General features: G+C 45.9%; 1 protein-coding gene across 4 annotated transcripts in view; it reads right to left on the minus strand.

Annotated features, from left to right (window-relative positions):
* Positions 1 to 1,169: 1,169 nt before the first annotated feature.
* Positions 1,170 to 27,696, minus strand: part of Shld1 (shieldin complex subunit 1) — a 59,129-nt gene continuing 32,602 nt past the window's right edge. For all 4 annotated transcript variants that reach the window (XM_055603369.1, XM_055603378.1, XM_055603385.1 and 1 more), the window contains exon 3: positions 1,170 to 2,213. In XM_055603369.1, the coding sequence (XP_055459344.1) occupies positions 1,777 to 2,213 (437 nt within the window). In that variant the 3' untranslated portion in view covers positions 1,170 to 1,776. The remainder of the gene's footprint in view (positions 2,214 to 27,696) is intronic.

The following is a 27,696-nucleotide window of genomic DNA, read 5'->3' on the forward strand; positions in this document are numbered from 1 at the left end:
ATACTAAAATCTCCCTTCAGAATAGAACCCGCTACTTCCCAACGTGAACATTCGAATAGTTTTGTTGTTGTCTTTTAAAATCAGGCACAGAGTAACCCAGATTCCCCGTGGTGGTAGCCGTGGAGATGAACTGTGAGTGTTCTGTGGATGAATGACTCTTCAGGGGTGTCTACTGGTAGGCTTCAAGCTAGAACAATCAAAGCAGCAGCCTTTACCTTAGCCTCCTGGTTTGGGTCTGACACTTCATCAGTTGTGTGATATTGGAGGGAGAGAGCGGTAAATTCCTGCTTGTGAGAGGGAAAGCTGGAGCCACGTTTGTGAGTCTCTCCAGGTCCTACTCGTTTTTGATTTCCTGCCACGTGGGCCCGCTTCCACAGGTTCCTCGCCCTCTCTTCGTGAGTCTCTTGCCTGTGACCTTCCCTGAGCTGGAAGTCTGACACATCCCTGCTTCTCCTTAGGCTTCTTTCCATTCCAGAGTCCCCAGGAGACTCACCGGTGCCCTGACTTTTAGTTGGCTGCTGCATTTGCATAATCCACTTTCTGAAAAGCTTTGCAGTCTTATGCCAATTAAACTTCACCCCAAGATTCTCAAAATCTAACTGCACAGTGTTGACAGTTTTTGCCATTCTTGCAAACGAGGGAAGTAAGCCTTTCTCCTGATGTAATGTGCTTGAAGAACTCTATGAGGTTTCCAATTACTGTTTCAAGTTCCTGGTGTGAGCTGACGTAATCCTCAAACTGGGGCTCAGGACACAACCCGCAGAGGAGAGCATCTGCTAGTACCAGCCTGAACTAGCTATTTAGAGAGCTCCCTGTCAGGCTAAGCACCTGCCTGGAGAACAGGCACAGGTGACAGCAAAGCCCCGCTCCAGGCCAGCATTTGTGCTGGAGCTCAGGGTGCCGGAGGCAAGATCAGGGCAGGGATGAGGGGCGACCCTTCAGAGGATGATTGAAGTGCTGGCAGTGGACAGAGGGCAAGAGTCACAAGCAGAGGGAAAAGCTGCCCGTGTGACTACTTATTCCCTCCAAACAGAAGGGAAGAAGGTCACACAGACTGTGTGGGAGCTGGAGAGGAGGGCTCAGGCCGTCTCCTCACCTTCCACACCACACTCTAGTGTAGACTGAGAAGCCCCTTTGTGTGTGAATTACAGCTTTGTAGATGGTCCAAGTGTTCCCTCCCCACTGTCAGTATAAAACAGGGAATTCTGGCTTTGGAGAGGAGCCACCAGTATGATTAAGATGTGACATACTGTTTTGGAAGCATAGTCAAATCTTTACAATGCTCTAGGCCAGTCTGTTGGTCCTCACTTACAATTCTGTGTAATTGTTACCCTTGATTCAGCACGGAAATGTATATCCTCAAAACACTCATCTCCCAGAAGCTTGTCCTCTGAGGCTTGTTCTCCCAGGAGTAGACTGAGGCAAGGTTGCAGATAGAAGAGGTTTATTAAGAAAAGGTCGCAGAGACATCAGTGGGTGAGCAGGAGGAGGGATGAAGCCAAGCAGGGAAGTGATTTCCTGCCAAAGTCCCAGCCCTGGCCGTGTCCCAGGAGAGCACTCTGAAGAAGCTGGGCTGGGATTCAACCCTAGGTAAGTCAGTAGCAGCCTTGACTAAGGTGAGCGGTGGGATGGCACACGGACAGGCCACCAGGTCTGGTGCAGCCTCTACCTGCAAAGCTTGTAGCTAATGGCTGGAAACAGAAAGCTGCCGGGAGGAGCCCCACCCACCCAGGGACTCTGAGGGCCAGGCAGTGCCTGCTTTCACACTAGCCCCACCTAGGAGTCTTTCAGTGCAGTCTCCAGGAGGAAATGAATGATCTCCCTGGACAGTCCTGGGGTGGGCTCCTCATCATCCACAGAGCTGCCTCCTCGCTCCAGAGGGTAGAAGCGGGTTTCCCTGGAATGCCGCTGTAAGACAGAGCAGCCGTCCCTGTTGAAGATGACCCGGGCCATCTGGAAACTTCGGAGAGAATACTTTTTGCTCTCCTGGCCCTGGAGCTCAGAGATCGTCTGAGACAGGCACTGGCACACAGGTGCAGAGAGCTGATCCTCAGTGCCTGTCAGCGGATGGACAAACGCTTCATAGAATCTGTCCAGGGATTTCCGAAGCCCATCATCCTCTTCGCAGGTCTCCAACTGTCCTTTCACAGAAGGATCAAGCCAGGTCTCGGAGTCCCAGGAGCCTTTTTGCTCAGCACTTAGAGAACTGCTACCTGCAAGACAAAACACATTCCAGTTCTTAAACAGGCCGTCAAAAGTATCAAGAAGTGCACCGGTGATGTGGCTCAGTGGGCAAAGACGTCTGCTACACAAACCTAATGACCTGAGATGGATTCCCAAAATCAAAGGAAAGGCAGAAGGAAAGAGCTGGCCCCTGCAAGCTTTCTTCTTACCCCACACGCACACGTAGCATGTACTTCCTATAACCGCCCCCAACACACACAAGTAACTTTTTAAGACCAGAAATCAAACCAAAAGCAAAATGCCTCTCTGTATCTCTGTATACTTCCTGCTCCCAAGCCGCTGAGTCTAGGCAGAATCAACTGATTTCACAAGTATTTCCTATCCTTGTGTTATGTCACATGCTTGCTCCTAGAGATATGTAGCTTGCAGGGGGCAGGAGTTCTTCGTTTGTGTTTTTTATGTTATGTATATGGCTGTTTTGCCTGCATGTATGCCTGTGTACCACATATGTCGTATGCCTAGAGAGGCCAGAGGAGGGTGTCAGATCCCTGGGACTGGAGTGTGGTGGTTTGAATGAAAATGACCCCATAGGTCCGTAGGGAGTGGCAGTATTAGGAGGTGTGGCCTTGTTGGAGTAGGTGTGGCCTTGCTGGAGGAAGTGTGTCACTGGGATGGGCTTTGAGGCTTCAAGTGCTTAAGCCAGGCCCCTCTCTCTTGCTGCTACCAGCGGATCCAGATGGAGAGCTCTTGGCTACCTCTCCAGCACCATGTCTGCCTGGGTGCCACCATGCTTCCCACCATGACAATAATGAACTAAACCTCTGAACCTGTAAGCCAGCACCAATTAAATGTTTTCCTTTAAAAGCCATGGTGTCTCTACACAGCAATAGAAACCCCAAATAAGACATGGAGTTACTGAGGGTTATGAGCTCCCATGTGGGTGCTGTGAATGGAACCTGAGTCCTCTGGAAAAGCAGCAAGTGCTCTTAACTAATCAGCTATCTTTTCAGCTTGGATCAGGAGTTCTTAGCCATCATTACTACCTTCCACCTGAAATTTAGCATTTCCTTCTATGATGAATGTAGTTCATAAAGAACAGCATCTGCCCCTCTGGACAAGGGAGTGGGGGCTGCTGAAGACAGTGGAACTCCCAGCCAGCACTGCTGTTTAATCTAATTATGGCACTTCCTATCAGACTGACAGGGCAAGACAGACTGCTTTGACATCATACGCTACTAATCCCAATACAAGATATTGTCTATGCATTTATTTAAAAGCATCTTTCATTTCACCATTCATTTGTTCTTTTAAAAATGCTTATATAGTAGTCATTGATCTCTCTCTCTCTTCTTCTCTGCGTGTTTGCATGTGGAGGTTAGAGGACAACCCATGGAAGTTGGTTCTCTCCTTCTACCATGGGGGATTGAACCCCAGTTGTTAGGCTTAAGATTATCCAAGAGTACCTCTCTGTACCCTATGCTCCTCAATCACAGGAAAAAGAGGAAGGGGGAAGGGAGGAGAGAAGGAAGAAGGAAGACAAAAATAGGAAAGCTAAGTCTCCCACCCAAGTACTAACTAGGCACAACCCTGCTTAGCTTCAAAGATCAGAGGCATTCATATGGCTGAGAAATGGCATAATATGGCTGAGAAATGGCTCATCAGTTAGGAGCACTAGCTGCTCTTCCAGAGGACCCAGGTTCAATTTCCAGCACCCACATGGCAGCTCACAACTGTATGTAATTTCCGTTGCAGGGGATCTGACACCCTCACATAGACATATAGACATATATGCAAGCAAAAATACCTGTGTACATTAAACAAACAGATAAATATTTAAAAGGAAAAGAAAAGTCCCTTCCCTCTGCTAGGGACAGAGTTTTGACCAGTCACCTTCCCAAGTTCCTCTTGACCACCCCATCCTAGCTCTGGGTGGCTACAAAAGGAGGGAGGCAGATGCTGGTCTTTCTAGTCCAGATGTCGGAAAATCACATGGGGAAGACTTTCCACCTTGTATTCTTGCTAAGTGCCGAGTTCATGCAAACCAAGAAAAGACTGAGAACTGTAAGAGCTGAAAAGGTAGCATGCCAACTAACAGCAACAGGAGATTTAGAACTAGATCTTTGGGACATAAAGTCTATTAAAGGGACAGCTGGAGTGCTGTGAATGAGGGCTGTGAGTTAGATGGTTGGAACACATGACTGCCAAGTTCTTTATGATGACACTTGGTTTTATCATGTAAGAGTGTCTTAAGGTAAATTGGAGTGATAGAAATCAGGTCAGACTTCACTCGCAAAGCATTCATGAGGGCTAATGTTATGCCCAGTTCATGAGACCCCCAAAGACCACCAGGAATTGACTCCACTGCAAATACATGAGGATCTTTTATTACAAGCTCGAGCCCGGTTGAACCTGGTTGAACCTCCCTGGTTGAAGAGGAGGAGTGCGGCCCCACAGTCTAGGGAGACAAGGTTTTTAAAGGGAAAAATCATAAGCAGGGAGTTATGTGCTTTGATGTTACATGATTGGGTAAAGGAAACTGACTTTTGAAATGATTGGTTTATTTTAGATGCCAAGACCATAAAGGGTTCTGGCCTGACCATCTGGGCTGGTTTCCTAGCAACTGTATCTCTAGTGGGCAGGAAAAGAATGCAGTAAAGCTAGTTCCTTTCCCCAGGTGGCTGGACATGTCTCCACCTGGCTGGCCTTCACTCAGGCCTGTGCTCCAAGCCCCAAACTAATACCCCAAAAAACCAATTTTCAATTATTTGGTCTCTCACTAGCAATGTGCTCAGTTGGTGGAGTGCTTGCCTACCATGCACAAAGCCTGGGTTCTTTTCTCCACTACCCTGGTCTGGTGTTACACCCCTGTAATCCCAGCATTTAGAGGTAGAGTCGGGAAGACCAGAAATCCAAGGTCCTCCTTAGCTCATAGTGAGTTCAAGGTCAGCCAAGAATATAAGAAACCCTGTCTTAGAAAAATCAAAACAACAACAATAAAAATTAAACCAACCACTCTTCCAACATGAGTAATTCATGACAAAAGTTCTTCGTGTTGTATTTGCGGCACTGAGGTTGACACTGTGACAGAAAGTTTTAAAGCATATCTCTAAAGGGAACTACTAACACTTCCTACTTTAAAGGACCAACTAAACAAAAGCCCAGATATTAGCAAGTAAATGTCCTATAAATGGTGCTGCCCACAAGGGTGATCCCTGATGTTTTCCCCTACAGATAATCTGGTTCCTCACAGGGAAGGCAGGAAGATGCAGAGAGCATTGATGGGAAGGATGGCAGAGCAAGGAGAGTCCCAGGAGAACTGGGGAAATTCCTGAAACCTCCCACTGAGGTTTCACATTCCTTTCCAAGAGCGTGGAATGCCCTCTCAGCTACTAGACAGTACACCCAGACATACAGGCTTCAATGACGTCATGTGCATTTCATTTTGTTTTTAGTCATGTGTATGGTGTTTTGTTTGCATGTATTGGTTCCATACTTGTGTGTGCTTGGTGCCTGATGAGACCCAAAAAGGGCATTGGATCGCCTGGATCTGGAGCTACAGATGGTAGGTGGCTTCTGGGAACTGAACCCGAGACCTCTGGAAGAGCCGTCAGTGCTCTTAACTACCAGCTAGCTCTAAGCCTGGTTACTACAAGATGTCTACAAAAGCCTAAAAACTGGCCCATCTTCTGTGTTTTTCATGCAAATAGCAAGCACACTGCATCTCATCTTCAAAGAAACAAGCCCTCCTCTTACAAAGGACCAAAGATAGATGGCCTGAGTGTATTCAGCTTATCAGCTCTGAGTGCTGCCTCCAGGCCGTCCAGTCTCTGACTGGATTTCAAATGTGTTGTGCAGCAACTACATGCCCTTCTTCTTCGTCATGCCGCTGCTGTGCCCTTCGAGGTCCCAGTGATCTCCTCCTGATGTCCTGTGTGGGACAACAGTGAATCTTCCAAAACTATGCTTACCTCCACTCAGTGTGCACAGTTCCCCTTACATTCAAACTGCACCTCAGCCTTCCTGCAGATGCAGCATGGATTTATAGGGCTCTCAATTGGGAACAGTGATATGTACTCTGTGAAGTGTCTGGGAAACGTTCTGGGTGAGCAATTACATAATTATAAAGTGTTACTTGTATGAAATGGTTACGTCTATATTATTTACATACACTACTTAGCCATATTATATTTAACCTGTCACTGAGCAGGTTCAGGATATAGACTTCCTACAGTGTATAGGACAGTCTCATATGACAAAGACCAGAAGAGGTAGGAGCTGTCATCCACAATCCACTCTCAAAGAACAGATTGTGGGATGAAGGGGCCCACTGCACAACAGCATGCTGGTTCGCCTTGAGAACCCCATCATCCTTTTGCTATGAATCCCTCTTCCTCATGGTACCCACTCATTCACATGGTGGTGCATCTTCCTCTCTCAGATCATGAGCTAGTGGTTTTTACTGTTGTTAGTCTTAGCAGGAACTAATGATTCTTCACTATTTAAATTACATGGAATTTTTCTTATTTAAAATTCTTAAATTACACTTACTTGTGTGTGAGCACGTATGTGTGCATGTTTATGTGTAATAACAGGACTGAGGACACTGTCTCGATGGGTAACACTATCATTTGATATATATTAGGTGCTATTGCCTGAAAATGACAGTCCCTGCTCTGTGGTACTATACCTTTCTGCTCTGGACCTTACTTTTTTTTTTTCCTTACACACTTCTGTTCCTCTTACTGGCTGCTCCCTGGGGGAGTGAACAGGATCGCTGAATGAATGAAATTCCTGCCACCTGCTGCCTAGCCCTATGAGTGTACGGAAGGCTGATGGGTGCTCACAGCTGTCTGCAGCCGTACCTGGCTTCTTTCCTGCCCTGAGCACCCACTGAGCGCCTCTCTAGAACATCTGCTTGTGCAGTTCCTTCACATGAGAACTGCTCCGTTTGTTCATTGCTATGACAAATACTTGGGAGAAAATTACTTAAAGGAGAAAAGGTTCATTTTGGCTCAGTTTCAATCTCCTGGCTCCATTGCCATGGGGTGATGGTAAGGCAGAGTGCCATGGCAACAAGTAAGTGGCAGAGGAGGCTGCTTACCTCACTGTGGCCAGGAAGCAGAGAGAGGGAACAAGATGGGGCCAAGATATACTTAAAAGCATTCCCAGCCCCTCCTACTGCAACGGTTCCACCTTCCTCAGTTCTGCTAACCAGCCAGCAGAGGATTCAAACTCCACATTTCTCACCAGGTTTAACCATTCACTGGGTTACAGCCCTCAGGATCTGTTTCTGGAAACGCCCTCACAGACAGGGCCAGGATATCCCTAATTAAAGAGGTGTGCTTTACTACTGTGGTTATTCAAATGAGAGCTGTCCTCCACAGGCTCATATATTTAAACTGTGGCACTGTTTGGGGAGGTTGTGGAACTTTTAGTGATACAGTTGTACGGGAGGATGGTGTGAGAATGATCATTTTTTTTTTAATCAAAGAAGATTCAAGTTTCCTGAGCCCAAACCTTCCTCTTCTCCTGTGTATCTATTGTCCAAGATTGTGAAGTCACGCTCCTGCCAATGGGACGAGAGGCAGTCACCACCTCTGTTGTGGGGGCTCTCTGTGACCACACCATTACAGTAATAACCTGTAGGAGGCAAGCAGGTAGTTTTGTTCAACACAACTTAACAGCAGGTGTTGGCACAAACTTCGAGTCTGTCGTCAAGTGGTTTGTTTCAGGCATATTTAAGCACGGCACAATTTGGACACTTTCCTCATAATAATTAACTCAATCCCATGTGCACAGCGAAGATTAACACAGGACTACATCAAAACTCTGTGTAAAGCCCAAGTGCTATCTTCTGTAAAGATAGGTTCTACAGATTAAGAAAACAGGCTCGAGATAAGGGTCTGGAGAGGATCCAGTGTGGTCTGGCCACACAGATAGCACAAAGGTCACCAGGCCATTAACCATGCCCCTTCCCAGACTTCTATACAGGAAGCAGGTTACACATCTTTCCGTGTGAAGAGACAATCTAATGTTTTAGCATTCCTAGTTCCCCTGGTGCTTACCTGTGAGCACAAGAACCCACGTGCCTCCTACACTTTGTCAGGGATAAAGGACAGGAGCCATGTTGCCCCAGTCTGTTGCTCACACCAGGGTTTTGGTGTACCATTTTCAAGATGAATCGCCTTGCCCAGGTACTTGGACTTTGTGTGTTCATTTGTGCAACACAGAGAATATTTAGTCTTTGTTTCTAACTGTGGACTTTGAGTTTATAGGCTCTTCCCACTTCCCATTCACTCTCTCAGCTACCGGCTCAGCCACTCTCTCTGCAGCCATGTGTCCCACACAATGGACTCATCCCTCTGGAACCACAGACCCAAATAAATGCTCCAGTCTATAAGTTGCTTTTGGTCATGGTGTTTTATCACAGCAACCAGAAAGGACCCAAAGCAGGTGCTCTCCTCCCTAAGTTCCTTCCGGTGTAAGACCACAGCACGGTTCCTTCACACGCATGCACGCTTGGTTCCCATACCGGCTTTTCTGTGTGTCCTTTCAGATATGACTTCTCAGTGAGTCTTCAGTACCAGCCAGAACGGGCTACATTTTGCCACACAACAAGCATTAGTGGGCTTCAGGTTCACAGCCTGTTCAACAATGTTCAGCCACCCATCCCAACAAGCCAGTTAAAAGAGCCAAATGAATAGTCAAAAAGCACAAAAAAGAGACTCAGTCAATGCGGCAGCCCACACTCAGGTCTAATCTCAGCCCCTGCCTGTAAGGGGTTTAAATAAAAAGCAAGAAGAATGCATGACTTAGCAGCCCTGCTGTGCTATGGTCCTGCCCATCATTGTCTGTGCTCCAACCCACGAGCAAGTCAGACTTCTTAATTCTTCAGGAGACAAGTTCCACTTCTGGATGACCCCCAGACTTCAGCCATTTCTCTTCTCAGTAGGAGACTTCTAGGCAATTTCTAACTTCTGGGGTCCATGCTTTCAACAGTTGGATAGGGATGACAAATGTCCCTTTAGAATATATTTATTCCTGCCAGACAGGCTGTTACATAAACAAGTAACAAAGCTCAGGGGTGTGAAACAGCAGAACATTAGCTCTCAGGTCTGTGGAATGTGTCACATGAGCCCACACACATACAAGCAGATCTGTTCACCCAACCCTCACCCCAGAATCCAGTCTGATGGAGCAGTTACCTTAATGTGATTGACTATGACAGGGGTAAAAGCATGCTGAAGCACCATGGCTAGGAAGCTCCGTTACTTGTCTCATTGACCAAGCCTGATTTCAAATGCACCTATGGGAACTTACCCTGCAGGGAGAGGCAGGGACTGTTGGTGAACAGTGATTCAGCCAATCACATCTTCCCACAGCATATTATCTAAAACTGCATTTCCCAATTTTACACGACCCAAAATGGAAGCTAAAGTGTTGACTCCTTTAGAAACACTGACCAACAAGGAACCCAGCAGGCGCCCAGAGTACGCAGCTTGATTTGTGGAGACTCATGCCCAAACTAATGCTCTACAAAAGTTCAGCACCAACCCAGTGCTGCTTACAGATTCTATAGGTTGGATAAGTATTAAAACTCATGTCTACGGGACCATCTGAAAGTGGAAATTTCGATCACCATTTAGACAGAATTGCAGGAATAAATATTGCAGGGAACAGTTAAAACATCCCTTCTTAGCAAACAGATCTCTGGTTTGACAAGATAGCTGTAGTAATCATTTCTTTCCTTTTCCTTCCTTCCTTCCTTCCTTCCTTCCTTCCTTCCTTCCTTCCTTCCTTCCTTCCTTCCTTTTCTTTGTTTTTGTTTTTTTGTTTCTTTGTTTTTCAATTCAGGGTTTCTCTGTGTAGTCTTGGATGTTCTGGACTTATTTTGAAGATCAAGCTGGCCTCAAACTCCCAGAGATCTGCCTGTCTCTGCCTCCTTGAGTGCTGGGGTCACAGGCATGTGTCACTGCACCTGGCTAGTAATCATTTCTTAAGGCAGGTTTTTGCAAGCATTTTGTCTTAGTTACTATTCTATTACTGTGAAAAGATACAATGACCAAGGCAACTCTTAAAGCATTTAGTTGGAAGCTTGCTTACAGTTTTAGAGGGTTAGTCCATGATAGACAGGCATGGTGCTGGGACAGTAGATGAGAACTTTACATCCTGATCCACAGGCAGCAGGCAGAGCAAGAGACACTGGGCCTGGCTTGAGCACTTGAAACCTCAAAGCCCACCCCACAGTGACACACTTCCTTCCACAAGGCCACACCTCCTAATCCTTTCCAAACAGTTCCACCAACTGGGAACCACGTATTTAAATATATGTGCCTGTGAGGGCCATTCTCATTCAGACCACCATACATTTGCCTTCCCAAGATAAGAGGAAGGGGCATGAAGAAGCTAGCAGAACTCAGCACATTCAACTATTTCAGAAGTAAAACTTTAACTCATTCTATTCCTATACACTTCTATAGTTTCTAGGCAAAGGTTGTTAGTGGGCTGTCATAATATAAGAGTAGGAATCTGATTTTGTTAGTGCACAAATAAGTTATTAAGATGGATGGATGGATGGATGGATGGATGGATGGATGTGTGGCACCCACTGATGGTTTTTTGCTGAAACTTGTTGGGTCGGGGCCTGTCTCACTGGGCTCCAGACAGTTGTCCTTCTTTCCCCTTCTGCTCTTCCGTTCCCCTGCTGTTCTGAAAAAAGGCTGGAAGGGGTGGCTCCTTGTCACTCTGTCAGCATTTTGAGTCTTCTTTCTGGTTTGTTCCCTTCTTTCCCCAGTATAACAACACCTGCACTGGGGTTCTAAGTCAACTTACATCCTACCAGACTAATAAAATGAATCATAAAACTTGAATAAGCCTGAGCCTCCCTCATGCCTAGCAACCCTGCCACCCACAGTTTATGCATTTTAGGATTTGCAACAATTCCTTTAAAAAACAAGATCACAAAGAGGGTGTGTGGATATCAAGATATTTAATCCAAATTAATACCTCACAAGGAGGATGGTCAGGCGCTTTTGAAGCTAGGCAGTCTCTGTGGGTTCTTGTTTATATCTGAAAGCCAAAGCTGGACGAATCATCCAGAGGGAAATGGCAAATGCTGCCACCCTTCATGTTAATGACAGCAGAGGCAATGCTCAGAGACAGCGCCCTGTAACAGGCCACTGCTGAGGAAAGTGGAGGCTGGAAAAAGTCGAAGAAATGTGCCCTTAGGCAAAGCCCCACATCAGGGCACCTCAACCTGCCAGTGTTCTGAACTGTTATCATCTCACTCTTATCTTGGGAAACTGTACATTTTTCTTAAGAAACCAAAACGTTCCAGGGCTGGAGAGATGGCTCAGTGTCTGGACGTGTTTGCTCTAGCAACCTGATGGCCTGATTTTGATTCCTGGATCCCATGGTGAAAGGAGATGTGCTGCTCCTGAAAGTGATCTTCAGAACTCCACATGCATGTACATATGTATATCCATGTACACATACATATATGCACACATGATCACATGCATGCACCTATGTGTATCCATGTACACACACTTACATTTATGTACATATGTGCATACACGCACACTACATGGATTTTCATATTTGTAAGAAATGGGCTTCTTCTGTTTTTCAATCATAGTTAGCCCAGCAGGATAGCCCTGAAAGATGCAGCCTTTCAGGGGCTGAAGGGATGGTCGGAATTAGAGCACCGGTTGCCCTTCTAGAGGGCCCCCACACCACAGCGCTCCTCACAACCACCTGTACCTCAGGCTAGAGGATTCGACGCCCTCTTCTGCCAGCCCCGCAGGCACACGCACTACACAGACGTGCAGGCAGGCAGAACAACCACACACATAACACAGAACAAGCAAATCTTCAGCCTTCCTGTGGATTGCTCAAACCCTGGCTTGGGCGGTCCGGAGCCCCTGTGAGAGGAAAAGCAAAGCAGGTGATTGGGAGCTCATGTTATGTTGCCTCAGCGTGCACCGCCGTGTGCAGTTTATGCCATGCTGGGGATTGGCCCCAGGCTCCTTGGACGCTAGGTGGGCCTCTTCCAAGTAGCTACACCCCCCAGCTCCAACACGGCTCCTCTGATTATGACTGTTCTTCAGCAGACTTGGGAGAAATGTGAGCTGCTAATGATGATGCCTGAAGCTTTGCCGTTAATCATAAACAAACATAAGCATTTCAAAAAGATTAAACTTATTTTTGCCCACGTGCATACATGCCTGTGTGTGGGTATTTGCACGTGGGTACATGTAGCTGTGGAAGCCGAGGGGCTTTAGAGTCCCTTTAGAGTCCCTGGAGCTGGAGCTGGAGTTATGAGCCACCTGGTGTGGGCACTGGGAATGGAATTTGGGTTTTCTGGACAGCACCATGGCTCTTAGCCACTGCCTGCGAGCCAGCGAGCTGCTCGGTGGTGAGGCCACTTGCTGCCGAGCCTGACGACCTGAGTTTGCTCTCCAGGTTCACACAGCAGAAGGAGAGAACAAGCCCCATCCTGACCTCCACAAGTGTGCCATGGCATGCAAGTGTGTACACAGCCACAACAAATAAAGGTAAAAATGTTAAGTCAGAAACAGCCGACTCGCAGGCTCCTCCGAGACCGGTAAGAAGCAAGTCCCACTTCGCCTCCCAGGTATGACTTTCCTCAGAGCCCCCACTACGCTGTTCATGGTGCTGGGACCAAATTCCTCAGACCAAAATCCTGGCTGCTATCCATCTGCCCATGGCTTTAATATCTCCAATAACCTATTTACCCCCAAAGGCAAGCGGTCTTGGTGGCCCCTTGAAGCCTGCACCCAAGGCCTTTCACTCTCCTGCAATTGTTATTTTAGACAGATGTTACCATTCTTTTATGCATTCACTGTGGGGGAAAATGATGCTTGAAGTATGGCTGGATCCAGTCATGCTAGCAGGGAGACCGGTCCTGTGTGCTGAAGAACTGAAACCCGATCTTTTCTCCTTAAGGAGGAATGGGATCTCCCACACTTCCCCAAATTACAGCGTTCGCTGGCCAGACAAGACTCCGTGGTGCAGCCAGCTGCAGCACTGACATTAGCAGGGCATTTCCAAGAGAATGCAACACTGTCTGTGACACAACGTTCCTGTATTCAGGAGGGTTTTGCCAGATGCATGGTTTCCTAAGTGATTTCTTTCCATACCAGGGTGCTAGACCTGAGGGAGACGGGAGACAGAGCTCCCATTGCCATCTGAAGTAGCACCTCAGGGATTCCTTAGGCCTCCAGGGTCGTCTAGCTCCAGCCAAACTTGAATTTGTGGCTTTGACACAGAAAAGAATTTCAGGGTCAGAAGAGTTGGGGTCTAATAAAACTATTTCTTGTAGGCGTTAGCACAGGATTAAGAGAAAGAGAGGTGCTCAGAAGAAAGCAAGACAGACCCCAAAGCATGGCTGTGACGTCTCAGAGAAGAGCTGAGAACAGTACAACATACCCAAGTATGGGAGAGGCTTGGATCATCTTTGTTTAAAAGTTATTTTTACAGTAGTCATATATTGTCATATTTTTGTAGGGTTTAAAGTTACCGTCTTTAAAGGGTTGCTAAGAAACTTAAAGATGATTCTTGAAGGGCCTTTGGCCAGAGACCACAATTGATGAACTGCCCCAGGATACAGGAAGGTAGGACTTCTGTAATGCAAAGTTAATAGCATTGCTTGGGATTTCCAGAAAATGTCCTGGGAAAGCAGTAAGGCCCTACCCATCATCACGTACACTCAGGCCGTAAGCCTGGGATACACTCAGGCCGTAAGCCTGGGTCATCAATACTTGAACATCAAATATCTGTCTATGAAAGGTATATCATCTCTGTCAGCAGTCTTCACAGCACATGGTAACTATGCTGGAATTCTTGCTTTTTAGCCGGTGACAGCCTCACTCCCAGGGTGAGGGGCTCCTTGCTTTTCCCATGTCCCCATTAATTCCCTGTCTTTCCATCTTGCTTCAAATCTGCAGGTACATAACTGAAAACCTATGCTATTATGCACCTACAGAGCTCAGGGTCCCTCCCCAAAGGCACACACAGCATCCAACACTCTTATTTATAAAACCAACTCTGCTATGAAACATCAGAAACTGTCTTCAGTCCTAGAATCTTCAGTAGTCGCAAATCTCAACCCCAGAGGATGGCACTGCCTTTTCAGGAAATGTCATGAGTCAGTGCTGAAATCTGGTACATACTGCGGGTGATCAAAAAGGCAACACGGCCTGCAGTAAAAAGCAAACATCAGCCATGAAAAAGAAAGGATTCCTTTATGTTTCACAGGCTTAATTTACAAAGCAAGCCTCACAAAATCAGTTCTGAGCAACGCCAGGCAGCAGTATTGACAGATTTCTAAATGGTTACTTTGCAAGGTATACTTCAGTGCTGGCCTTTTAAAAGTTTGTGGTCAAAGGTGGAAACTGGAATGGAGCCATGTGACCCTGGGCAAATCACTCATCATCTCTGAATCTCATGTTTCCACCCATACAACGACAGTCTACACTCCAGACGACAGGGCTGCTGAACGTTCTGAATGAGCTGTTAACACAAAGCCTAGCACACATCAAGTGCTCAAGGAAGAAAAGATTCTTTGTGATTACTGCCATAGTAACGTGAGGTGAACCCACAGCAAAGTTGTTACATCTGAAACTCAGGAGTTTGTCTTTTAACATCTGGGATTTTAAAAGGTAAATTGCACTTGCCCATGCGTGTCTCCTGGGCCGAGAGCTGTTATGGTCAGGAAAGGTACCCTTGTAGCTGCTGGCCTGGGGCCATGACGGGATGAGTCACAGGGAACATCACCCAGCTCCCGGCAGAGGCTACTGATGGGCCCCTAGAGCAGCCACTACAAAGCAATCGTGATGCCAGTGTGGGTGGAAACAGCAGGTGCCTCACTGTGTGGGAGAGTCACACACACAGTCCCAGGCTGAGAGAACCTTCCAGCTGTCCCCAAGCCACTGCCCCCGCCAGACCCCAGGAGTGGCACCAGAGTGGGTGAGACTGAAATGGTTATGGGGAGGTTTCCTCTCCATCAACCCCAACGGCGCTCTATGGCTTTGTGCCCCCAAGAACTCACAAGGGGCACAGTAATAGTCCAGGCAGTGAGGAGCTTAATTAGAGGCAACGGAGAAGCAAGATACACTCTTTGCAAAGAGAGTGGGCTGGGCTGGAGAGAGACTGGGTGAGTAAGAGTGGGTCAGCTGCTGCAGAGGAGCTGAATTCTGTTCCCCATTCCCCTGTCCGGCAATCAATCACAACAGCCTGTAACTCCAGAGCCAGAGGATCTGATGCCCTCTCTGGCCTCAGAGGGCAGACAGACAGGCTGACAGACAGAAGGCCAGACACACACACAATAAACAAATAAATAAATGGGGGAAAGTGGGTTGAGCAGAGAGGCATCAGATTCCATCTTGGCAGTGTGACTTGTCAATTTGACCCGGATCAAGGAGGCAAGCCTCGAGACATGCTTTCAGAGGAGATCTTTGTTTTAAAACAGTCTTGAAAGCTGGGCGAGTTTCTCTGAGTTCGAGGTCAGCCTGGTCTACAAAACAAGTTCAGGATAGCCAAGGGGACACAGAGAAACCCTGTCTCAAAAAAAAAAAAAAAAAGTTTCAAGGATTAATTTTTATGTGTACTTTGCCTACATGTGTCCCGCACGTGTGCCTGGCGTCAGAAGGGGGCATCTGAATCCCTAAAACTAGAGCTAGAGCCGGTTGTGAGCCCCGAGTGGGTGCTGGGAACCTGAGCGCTCTGCAAGAGCAGTGAGCTGAGCCATCTCTCCAGCCGGGGGAAGGGGTATGCTGATTAGGGAGCAGCATTTCCTGGGCCAGGGCCCCAGACTCTGTTAAAAGGAGGAAGCTGTGTGGGTGCCAGCAATCACTCTCATCTTCCTGACTGCACACGTGGAAGCGGCTGACCTGTCACGAGGGGCTGTGCCCACACACCGCAGCAGGAGAGTAATCAAGGCAGCAGGCAGGGGGCTTGTTCTGTTCTCCCTCTGGCCTCCCCCCCTCTCCCTTCCCCATGAGGGAAAAAGAAAAAAGCCCCAGCGTTCCCAGAAGGACTGCCGGTGAGTCAGAGCTGTGCGCAGAGTTAAATTTGAACACGCTGGATGGGCGTGGGCGCTGCAGACTGCCCTCAGCCCCTCCGCCCCCACTCACCTGCGAATCCAAGCCCGCTCGGAGCCCTCCCTTCTGCACCACAGAAGCTTAGGGAAAGCCCCAGGCATGGTTAAAACTTACATAATCAACCTGGGAAAGAAGCACTGTAGGGAGCAGAGAAGGAAATGTAAACTGAGGCAGCAGACACTGGCAGGTTAAAGGGAGCCTGCAGGGGGCGGGATGCGCTGGTGTTCAGACTCTTTCTGGCGCTTTTGTTTGTTTTGACGAGGTCTTACTGTACTGCAAAAGCTGGTCTCAAACTCACCGGCTGGAGTTCTTTCCCGACTCAGCCTTAGACAACAGGTGACAGTCACTTTGACTTTGCACTGATACGGTGTGTGTGTGTGTGTGTGTGTGTGTGTGTGTGTGTGTGTGTGTTGATGTCAGGTGTCTTACTTGATCACTCACACCTTATCTTTTGAGGCAGACTAGCTCACTGAGGATGGAGCTCATTGCTTTTGCTAGGCTTGCAGAACAGTGGTCTCGAAGGACCCGCCTGTCTCCTGTTTTCCTCCCCACGCTGGGTAGGCGGGACAGGCTGCACCCAGCTGTTTACACGCATGCTGTGAACCTGAACACAGGTGCTCACGCTTGCCTCGAAGGAAAGGGTCAACTCCTTTTTACTATTGTCCTCTGACCTCCACGTGTGTACTGGGCCGTGTGTCTGTGAATATGTGCTTGTACACACAAAACAAGTAAGTAAATGTTAAAAATGGATAGGTGACCCAGAAAATAAACGAAAAACACGTCCAAGTATAGAAAAACTGCAACAAATGCTTCAGCAAATGGATAAAACGGAAGACCAGACACAACCGGAAGGGGAATTTAAAAAGGGGACTCAGAACTGAAGCTATTCCCTGCTTCCTCTTATCTCTACTTCTAAAGGATATCGTCTTTCCTGCCTGTTCTGTTTCTCCCTCTGGTCAATGAATTCAGATTACCAGAGATTCAAATATCCCTGGGTATGGATAATATCTGATATTGTCGCATCTACTTTACTGGAAAAGCTGGCTCCGGAGTTGAGTCATTGCCCTCTCTCTCCAGAGCCAAGCATGCTTGTTTAAAAGTTTCCTCCAAGTCTCTGTCCTCGGTCAGATGGGCCCCCTGACTCTGTTACCCGGAGGAGAGAAACACAGAGCAGCCCAGGAAAGGAGTAAACTCTTCCTCCTACAGAACTGCTGCTGCTCTCTCATCCTCCTCTTCTTGCTTCTATTCAACTCTCTAAACATGCCCCTCTCCTGTATCTCTAGGATGCTTGCTAGGGAATGATTTGTGTAATTTTCTGTACCTCAGGATTTGTAAGTTAAATTTTTTATAAAATCTATCACAAAAAGTGAGCTTAAAACTTGTAACAAAGGGTTGATAGTTAAAAATCTACACCATGTTTATAGGTAACCTGACCTGGATTCAACTCCTGTTTAGGAATACAGATTTTGTTTTAAAGGGGGTGTGTACCTGATGGGCTCACCCTGAAGTAAATAGCAATAATGTGGTTTGCCATTATCTTGGCCGATGACCTCATCAGGATGGAAGCAACCACGTGGCTGGTGGCCATCTTTACTAAGGTTAAAGAAAGGACCTGCCATGTGATTTCACCACCATATTAACATGACCATGTGGTGTGAACCAGATAAAGCAACATTCATAAAACTTCTCAGTTCGGCTGAGACCTCCGATCATCACGTCTCCTTTCTAGAATAAGGAGGCAGCAGCACGGCTCCAGGATATTTTGGGTTAGGATACATTTTTGTATGATGATTTTTGTCCTAATTATTTATTAAAAATAACAGATGAGGATAAAATCATGAACAGTTTTTTTTTTTTGAGAAATAGGACTTTAAAACAATATATGTTTGATGAAGAAGGTATTGAAGCTGTATGAACATGCACTTATATGCAAGGATTTAAAAACAAAATACAAAGCTTTGCAGGAGAGAAATGCAGGCAATTTTCTCTTTTACCTTTGTAATGTTCTTGGATATAATGCCTGAGCAATCAGAAAAATTTGGGGATCAACACTGAAGAGGCTATGGTGATTAGAGATGTGAATAAAAGTTTTTAGTGATTTTTAATCCTCATGCAAGGCAGCATAAATGAGATTTCCTTTACTGTGTTCAGTTACTTTTTGCTCTTTTGAAAAAGGCTGAGTTACTGAGGGAAGTACAGAAATTTAAAAATGTTATCTTTTAAGGAAGGCAAAGAGATATTTATGGAAATATTTAGTAAAATCTATCTAGGTCAGTGAATGGTTTCCCAGCAGGAAAATTACTATTGTCCTTGCAGATGCCAGTGTGAATACCAGATCTTCTGAAGGTCAGCTTTATCTCAAAGCACTGTCATGGACTGAACCAGAACGTCTGTCCTTGACTGTCCTCAAAATGCAGGGACTGCGTATGTCACTGGTTCGATATTTGCAGAGATATTCCTAATAATTTTGCCAATTCCAGTTTTCACTATAAGTAGACAGTTGGGACCAGATATATCTCTGAGCTAAGAAAAGGCACCAGCTCAGGGCGCAGAGGACTAGGCCCAAGGAGTCCATTTAAAAGGTCAAGACAGTTAATCCCAGCACTGGGAAGGCAGAGGGAGATGGATCTCTGAGATCAAGGCCAGCCAGGTTAACAGAGTGAGTTCCAAGACAGCCAGGGCTATAAAGAGAAACTCTGTCCGGAAAAAAACAAAAACCAACAACAACCAGAGGTTAACCAAAAGCAGGAAGTCCTACCAGATGCAGAAACAGGTAGAAAAGGAGATGAAAGGAGCTGCCAAATGGGAGAAATCAGCCAGGTCACTTCCAGGAAAGCTGGGACAGACTTGCTTATCTCATGATTGGAAAGTCTAAGGCTCAGGCTTGGCTTCTTTGTATTTCTTGGAGCATGAAATATGCTTGAGGTAGCTGACACTGAACCCACTGAAAGCCTGGGATCTGATGTTGTGGAGTTGCATCTCCAGGGTTCTTGTGTTGGAGGCGTCCACCTCTGAACTGTGTTTAATACAGGAACTCATTCAAACAGATGGGTTTCTAACCACTCATGGGTGTCTCTGTGCCCATTAAAACACAGAACAGCAGGACATAGAGATCCTTTAGTTTAATAGCTTCACTTAAAAAAAAAGAACTCCTTCTTCCATCTCCCCATGCCTGTCCCTTCTTCCTTCTTTTGTGCATCAGACAAGAACACCTTTCTGGTGAGTACAGGACTGGCCTCAGCTGAGTCAACTCTACCTCCTGTCTTAGGGCTGCTTTCCTCTAGCCAGCTTCTGACAGTAACTAGCAGGGACTGGCATCCTTAGTTGGGTCTTCTGATTAAAAATATGGCTGAGGGAAGACCTGCAGAGGTTTAATTTCATGGACTACGATCAGGCCAGGGTTTTGGACAGACTGAGATGGCAGGGATCAGTACTATTCCAGAGGAAGGATAGCAAAAGCTCAGGAGCAGGTGAATGACTGAGGATGAGAAGGGACAGAAGAGAAGTTAGGACTAGGGGAGGGAGGCAAGAGTTAGGGCCACAGCCATGAGCATCAGAAACTGAGATACTGGTTGTTTGAACTGACCGAAAAATGCAACTGGAAACACTAAAGCATTCCTGTCTGGTAGGGCAGGAAGACAGTGGCCCACGTGGTGTGGCAAAGAGCCTACAGCTCAGTGGTTCTCAACCTTCCTAATGCTGTGGGCCTTTAATACAGTTCCTCCTGTTGTGGCGACTCCCAGCCGTACAATTATTTTCATTGCCACTTTCTAATTCTCAATGTACTACTGTCATGAGTTGTAATATACATGTCTGATATGCAGGATATCAGCTATGCCACCGCTGTGAAAGGGTCTTTCCACCCCCATGGGGGTCATGACCCACAGGTTGAGAACGTCTGGTATGGATTGTTTCTCCTTATCTAAGGTCTACTCAGGTTAACAGAAATTGACTTGGAGATGTATGCCTAACCACTAACGTCTTTACTAGCTTTGCTAACCTTGATTTGCTACTTAGATAAACTGAGTCATATAAGAGATTGTGATAGTCTGTAAAGGTACACTATGAAAGGACCAGAAAAGTACAGTCCCTAGCCTCTCTGCGGACTGCACTTAAGGTTTAAAGTTTTATTTTGATGCTAAAAGATCTTCAATTAAATCTTCAATTTCACTTTTTAGGGCTAAAACTTTACGAGAATAAAACTGTAAAATCCTAATCTAATAGAAGCTATCAACTTGTAAACTGTTAAAGATAATTAAGACACGTAAGTTAGTGGTCAGTCACCTTACAAAGGATCAAACTCTTTAACATGCTCAGAGCTACACTTGTAGACATGCTAAGTACAAATGCCAAGCTTTCGCCTTCCGTATATGTTTTCAAGGTTAAGCCTTAAGCAAGTAACTAAAAACAAGCAAAGTTCTGTTTTGTTTTAAATCAGATATACTTAATAGATTAGATGACGGCCCCCAAGCCCTCAGGCCTGCTGCTCTGGCACTTAGGAGTTTAGTGAAAAAAGGCTTCCTCTGAAAATACCAGCTTCTGGTGGCAGCGGTGAGGACACCTACGAGGAAGCTGGGAAGGAACAGACTCCACCTGGAGCTTATTCCGAGGATGGTAATGCTGGCCACTGGACAATAAACTGGCCCATGCCAGGGCCCTGTTCAAACTGTGGACACTGTTGGGTTGGCTACTCTGCCCTAACAAGGTAGTTGGTTCTCCTAAGTTCCTCCTCCACAGAGGAAAACATCTCTCAGACTTCTAGGTCTGGCAGCCAAAGGCCAATGTGGCTCTGTGTGACAGCCCAAGACTGATGACCTCTGTCCCCAGCAAAGCCATCGGGGTCACCATGGAGGAGCCCAGCTGGCTCTCCAGGTAACAGGGTAAGTCTTGTCGCTTTAATCAATACAGAGGACATTTGGTTTATACTGCCTGCTCAGATTTTTCCTTCTCGGATCTCCTTGATGGTGTGGCTAGTGAGCTGCAGCTTTCTGGATTTGGCGGCAGCGAGAAGACCTTAGCAGCCCCCTGCAAGGCTGCATGCACTTGCAGGGTCAGACCATGTCACGTGTGAAAATCAGGACCTGCTTTTCCGAGAGCTACTAGGTCTCCACTGAGAAAGGCAGACTCACAGGCAGGTTTACCTTGCTGGCAGGCTTCCCACTGAAAAAGACTCCTCCATGATTTATTCAGCTATCCTGGGAGTGTTTCTCTTCAGGTACCACGTAATAGCTCACACAACATGAGTGCCTGCTTCCATGTCTTTGTTCTACCATCATGGACTCTAAGCCTCTGAAACTATAAGGTCAATTAAATATTTTCTTTTATAAGTTGCCTTGAGCCTGGCACTTTGTCATAGCAATAGAAAAGTAACTATAGAAGTTGGTACCAGAGACTGGACTATTGCTGTGACAGACCTGACCTTGTGGTTTTGTGGAGGAAAGTGGAAGACTTTGTGACTTTGACCTAGAAAAGCAGTTGGATGCTATAAGCAGAGCTTAAGGGGCCATCCTAGTTGGAACTTAGATGACAGTAATGCTGAGAGCAATATGGACTATGGAGGCCTAGCTCAAGAGGTTTCAGAGAGAAACAATACTAGAAACTGGGCTAGAGACAATTTGACAAAAAATATGACTGCCTTCTGCCATTTTCCTAAGAATTTGCCTAAGGCTAAATTGAAAAGTAATAAATTAATTTCTTTGACAAAGAAGATTTCAAAACAGACTATTGTGTCTGCATGTGGTTATTCATAATCACTCTGACACAGGTCGATAATGAAAAAGAGCAAATGGGGCAAAATGAATACAAAATGTACAGTTTGAGGAGAAATAAAGCACCAGGAGATTTATATTAGAGCCAAGGCTTGTGACGCAAGAGGTAAGAAAATTAAGGAGATTCCTGATCTGAAACGGGATAAAGGCAGGAGTGACCTCAGGGCAAGACCTCACCCAGTTAAGCTTCCAACCTGCCAAAGGGAAAGGCGTGAGGAATGGCGTGCCCCTGAAAACAACAAACAAGCTAAGTGTAGAGGCGTGCACCTTTAATCCTAGCACTTAGGAGACAGAAGCGGGCCTCTCTCTGTTTGTTTGAGGCCAGTCTGGTCTATATAGTGAGGTCCAGAATAGCCAGGGCTGAATGAGACCCTGTTCCAAAACAACAAAAGCTACCGCAAATGTGATTCAGGGGAGCCAGGCGCTATCCCAGGTGGCAGCAGAATTTGGCAGCGTTGTCTGTGTGGGTCTGACTTTCTAATCATGAAAGATCCACTAGTAAATGGGCTGTATAGCCCTCCTCTAGTTAAGGAGAACCACTGAGTCCAGGTGTGTGGCAGGGGAGTCCCTGCACAGAGTCCCAAACAAGCCATTACATGAAGCTGTGAGGCCTGAGTTGCAGTGGAGACCCCAAGATGTTGGAGATAGCCGAGCCAGGAGATACCTGCCATGGAGAGGTGCATACAGGGTGTGGAACCAACCCAGAAGACAGAAATGTGCTGTAGGCAGCAAAGCTGGAAGGACAGAGCATCTCAACCCCTTGATGTCAGACACACAGTTACAGGATTTAGTTTGCCCTGATGGGTTTCTATCCTGTTTCAGTCTAATATTGCCCCACTTTGACCCTCCATTTCTCCCTTTTGGAATAGTAATGCATATTCTGTTGAAAGAATGTAAATTGTTTTTTTTTTTTTAATTTTACTGAGGATTACAATTAAGAGACTGTCTTGAGTCTCAGAAGATACTTGGAGTTTTAAACAGTGTTGAGACGGAAAAACTGTGGGGTCTTTTGACGTTAGACTAAATGCATTTTACAGTATGATATGGCCACAAGCTTATGGGAGTCAGGGGGTGGAATGTGGTGATTTGAATAATAGCCTATATATTTGAATACTTGGTCCCTAGTTGGCAGAACTCTTTGGGAAGGATTAGAGGTCTCGCCTTGTTAGGAAGTGTGTCACTGTTGGCAGGCTTGAGTGTTGGGAGTTGGTATAGTGCTATATATTCTAATGCTGATTACAGGGCCCTTAAGATCTAGGTACACCCAGAGGAGCACATTCTTACGTAAACCACATTCTTATGTAACTTTGTGCACCACCTCCCATTAGCTAATAAAGTTACTAACAGCCTGTGCTGGACAGAAGAGAGATAGGTGGCGTTTAGGTTCCTGGGGCCTGGGGTCTGAGACAGACCACAAGGTGGGAAAAAGAGAGAGGGAGCAGAAGATGTAGCAGGAGGAAAGGAACCCAGAAAAAAAAAGTTGCCATGGGAAGAATGGACCATGAGTGTGTGGCTATGAGGACGGAGTGATGGAGCAGTCCAGTCCAGACAGAATGACTAATCTACAAGTAACTTGGGAAATGTAGTTAGGAGGTAGCAAAATGGCTTAGAGGGTTGATGTCTGCCCAGCTCTAGTGCTTTCAGCTTATAAATTAGGGTTTTTCTGTCTGTTACTTGGGAACTAGCCAGGGTAAGAGAAGCCCTCAAGAGTCTAAATTATTATATAAACTTATTTTTATTAAATTTCTTATTATATAAATTATTACAATGCTTGAGGTTTCAAAAGACTTATGACATTACCAGTGTACCCTCTCTGCCTCCTTCTTGTGGATCAAGAGGTGTGCATCAGCTATTCTATGCCTTTAGCATCATGAACTCTGCTTCTCTGAAATTGTAAGCCCAATTAAGCTTTTATAACTTGTTTGGTCGTGGTGTTTTGTCACATCAATAGAAACATAACTAACATATATGTAGGCAGCACAAATTGGACTAGGTAGGTTATTAAAAAAGATTAAATTGGGAGGGAGTAGAGTGAGGGGTATATATAGGAGGAGTCATGGGAAAGAGAGGGTGAGGATGACCAAAACACAGGATATTAAATCCTCAATTAATAAAAATATTATATTATTAAAATTAAATACACTTATTCGGTTGCTAGAGAGTAACTGTGGTGGTTTGACTGAAAATGGCCCCATGGGGAGTGGCACTCTGGGGAGGTGTGGCCTTGTTGGAGGAAGTGTCACTGGGGGTGGGCGCTGAAGTTTCAAGTGCTCAAGCCAGGCCCAGGGTCTCTTGCTGCCGCCTGATGATCGGATGCGGAACTCTCCACTACCTCTCTAGTACCATGTCTGCCTGCATGCTGCCATGCTTCCCACAGTGACAGTGATAGACCAAACCTCTGACCTATAATTTAGCACCAAGGAAATGCTTTTTTCTTTAAGAGTTGCTGTGGTCATGGTGTCTCTTCACAGCAATACAAACCCTAAGATAGTAACTTAGTGCTGGACTACGTGCTTGTATGTACAAGGTGTTGGGTTCGCCCACCAGTACCACAAATAAACAAATAAACAAGAAAACACGTATTTGAAGACATGAGGCTTGAAAGTGGCACATCTAGGGTTTAAACTGAGAAGACACCAAGAAAACAAGCAAGAGAGCACTACTACAGCACATAGATAAGCGCCCAGGTCACTTTCCAGCATGACACACAGAGACACACAGACAGCAGCTGTATCCACAGTACTCAATACTGATACCTCTAGGAATTCAGACTTGCAGTTTCTCATCTTCAATATTAATTTACTTGACCATTTTTGGGTTTGGTCTAAAAGTGTTTTCAAATATCTTGGAGGCAGAAAACCGGGGCGTGGGTGGAAGTGCTAAAACACTGAGGGATTAATAGCACACCAAGGCTGTGTTCAGAACAAATTAAAATTACCACAGGGTTTTCTTTTCTTTTTTCGGGGGGAGGGGATTATTGGGTACAGGGCAGAAAGGCAGTACTAGCGACTGAACTCCAGGCCTTCAAAATGCTAGGTGGGTGCTTTACCAAGCTATAGCCCACCCCTTATTCTAGGTCTTTCTAATGGAACATGTTACTGTTCTACATTTATTAGTTAGCTCGGTAAACTGTGCTGGATTCCAGAGAAAGATCATTATTTAGGTTCTGCTTGGGAAGGGATCAGAGATCTTACACGTGGGAAGCTTGAGCAACTAATGCTTGCTGTGTAATCTCTGTTATCTAAAACTGCTTTCCACCCAGCCCGACTACTGTTTGCTCTTGAGCGTTCTCTGTCTGTCTGTCTCTCTCCAGCAATCTGTCTCTATCTATCTGCCTACCTGCATTCAACCTTCCGTACCATCCATATCTTTATGACAAAACTATCAGCCTAAAACACTGAACTGTGTTTAAATAAACATTACTGACTGTAGACAAAGGCTGAGCTCTGGTTTGAATGAGAAGGCTCCTGTGGTCTCAGGCATTTGACCACGTGGTTCCCAGGTGGTGGTGCTCTTTTTTTTGGGGGGGGGGAGGGACAGGGTAGGAGTGCATTCTTGCTAGAGGAAGTGTGTCACTGGCTTTGAGATAAAAGCCTTGGGCTCTCCCTGCTTCCAGCTTGCCACTGAAGACTGAGCTCTCAGATTCTTATTCCTGCTGCCCTGTCACACTTCCCTGCCATGACAGACGTGCTATTTCTCTGGAACCATAGCCAACCCTTTTGTAAGTTGCTTTTGGTCATGGTGGTTTTTTTGTTTTTTGTTTCTGTTTTAACCACAGCAACAAAAAAAGTGACTAATATAAGTGGTGAGGAATGAGGAGGGCAAGTTGGCTTGCAGAGGATGAAGATATCACATGCTCTGCACGCGGGGGAACACGTCATCTGTTTAAAGGACGGTTTAAACAGAGATCCCTGTGGAGGCACAGAAGGAGAACGTGTTTGATTAGACAGGAAAAGTTATAAATTAGAAGTGTGCTAGTTGAGAAAGGTAAATGTTTGCTGAAGATTATACACATGGAAACAATACGTCACCAAATATAAAGTAATTTTAAAACCTAATTTAATATAATACAGCTTTACTCAATTTTAATAAACCTGCAGCTCCAACAACTCTGAGCCATAGTCCAATCTGTCTCCATGGTGCAGAAGGAAATGATAAACGTCTTTAACGTGACTTCCATTGAGGTAAACCCAAGTTAATTACTCCCAAATTAAGGGGAAATAGACTTGGTTCAGTATATGAGCCTGACCAGCAAGTTCATTTCCACATGCTGGAGAAACTTCCTAGTAACCAATCATGCATCAAACTGCTCCAGGAACATGTGTCCGTAAGAAGGGGCACCAAAAGGCATATTTTAATTAATGACTATTTTTTAATTTCATCAATGTAGTAATTTGCTTATAAATTTTGAAAGGAGAGACTGTAAAAGCCGCTACTGAAAAGCAGCGGCTCCCCAACCCTTCTGCATCTCCCATAATCCACCACTTCAACTTACTGCTTTGTTTTGTTTTTGTGTCTAATCAGTGTTCCCAAGGCAACATGCCAGCTGTAGACAATGCCTGTTTTTCCTCTACTCAGGTCGGGAAGAACCTGAGGCTCAGAGAGAGGGGAAGGCTTCCCTTCCCCATTCTCTAACTATGGGTATACCAATTATATTAAAGCAATATTTAATGTTTATATTATTAGAACTATTCAAAAACTGATCCCTTGTTTCTTTTCTGTATGTGTTTGCTGTGATTTTAGATTGGGTCTCACTATGTTAGCCCCAGCTCACCTGGAACTCACTGTGCAAACCAGACCAGCGTGGAACCCTCATTGATCCATCTTCTTCTGCCTCCAAATGCTGGAATTAAAGGTGTATGTGCCAGGTTTATCTGCTGTGTTTGTAGCTAACTAAACTTTACTCCATAACAGCCCTTCGATATAATCTCCCTAGGTGCCTGCCCTACCCCAGAAATTCTACCCCCTCACTCCAGCGTGCTCATTCTCTGGCCCATTCTGGTTTTGGTGTTTTGTTTTTCAGATTTCTCCATCTCCGTAGTTGTCTCCGCTTCTCCTGCATTCTTTGTTTCTTACTCCTCTTGGTCACCATAGCTCTATATTTCCTAATACAGGATTTCCTTGAATGGCTGAGTCTGTATTTGGGGGCACCGGGGGTATTAAAATACTAATTGGAAGCTCTCGCATGGATAGAGCTCAAGGATAGAGCCTCCCACCCACCTGGCCAGCCAGACAGGAAGGCTCAGGGTTCTCTTTTTGGTGAGAGCACTTAACCAGAGACAAAACTATAGTGAGGGAAGGAGCAGTGCAAAGAACAGGATTGAGCAGGTCACAGACAGAGGGAACAGCAAAGAACCATTCTGAGATGGAGACAGGTGAGCAGATGGACAGCAGCCTTTGCACCCAGAGCCACGCAGACAAGGGTCAGCAGGATGGAGGGGATGCACACCCAGTCTGTAAAAGGCAGTTCTGACAGGCCTTGTCAGGGACATTTACAAAGGCAAACAAACATTAAATCATTTTATAACATTTTATCAAATGAATCCAAATTGTTTTTTACAACATCTTACATCAGACAGAAAAATCAACCCCAATCTCCTTCTGGTTAATCAGGCAAGGAA

The sequence above is a fragment of the Psammomys obesus genome, unplaced genomic scaffold (genome assembly GCF_907164565.1).
Source record: "Psammomys obesus unplaced genomic scaffold, mPsaObe1.curated_primary_1811, whole genome shotgun sequence".
Taxonomy (NCBI): domain Eukaryota; kingdom Metazoa; phylum Chordata; class Mammalia; order Rodentia; family Muridae; genus Psammomys; species Psammomys obesus.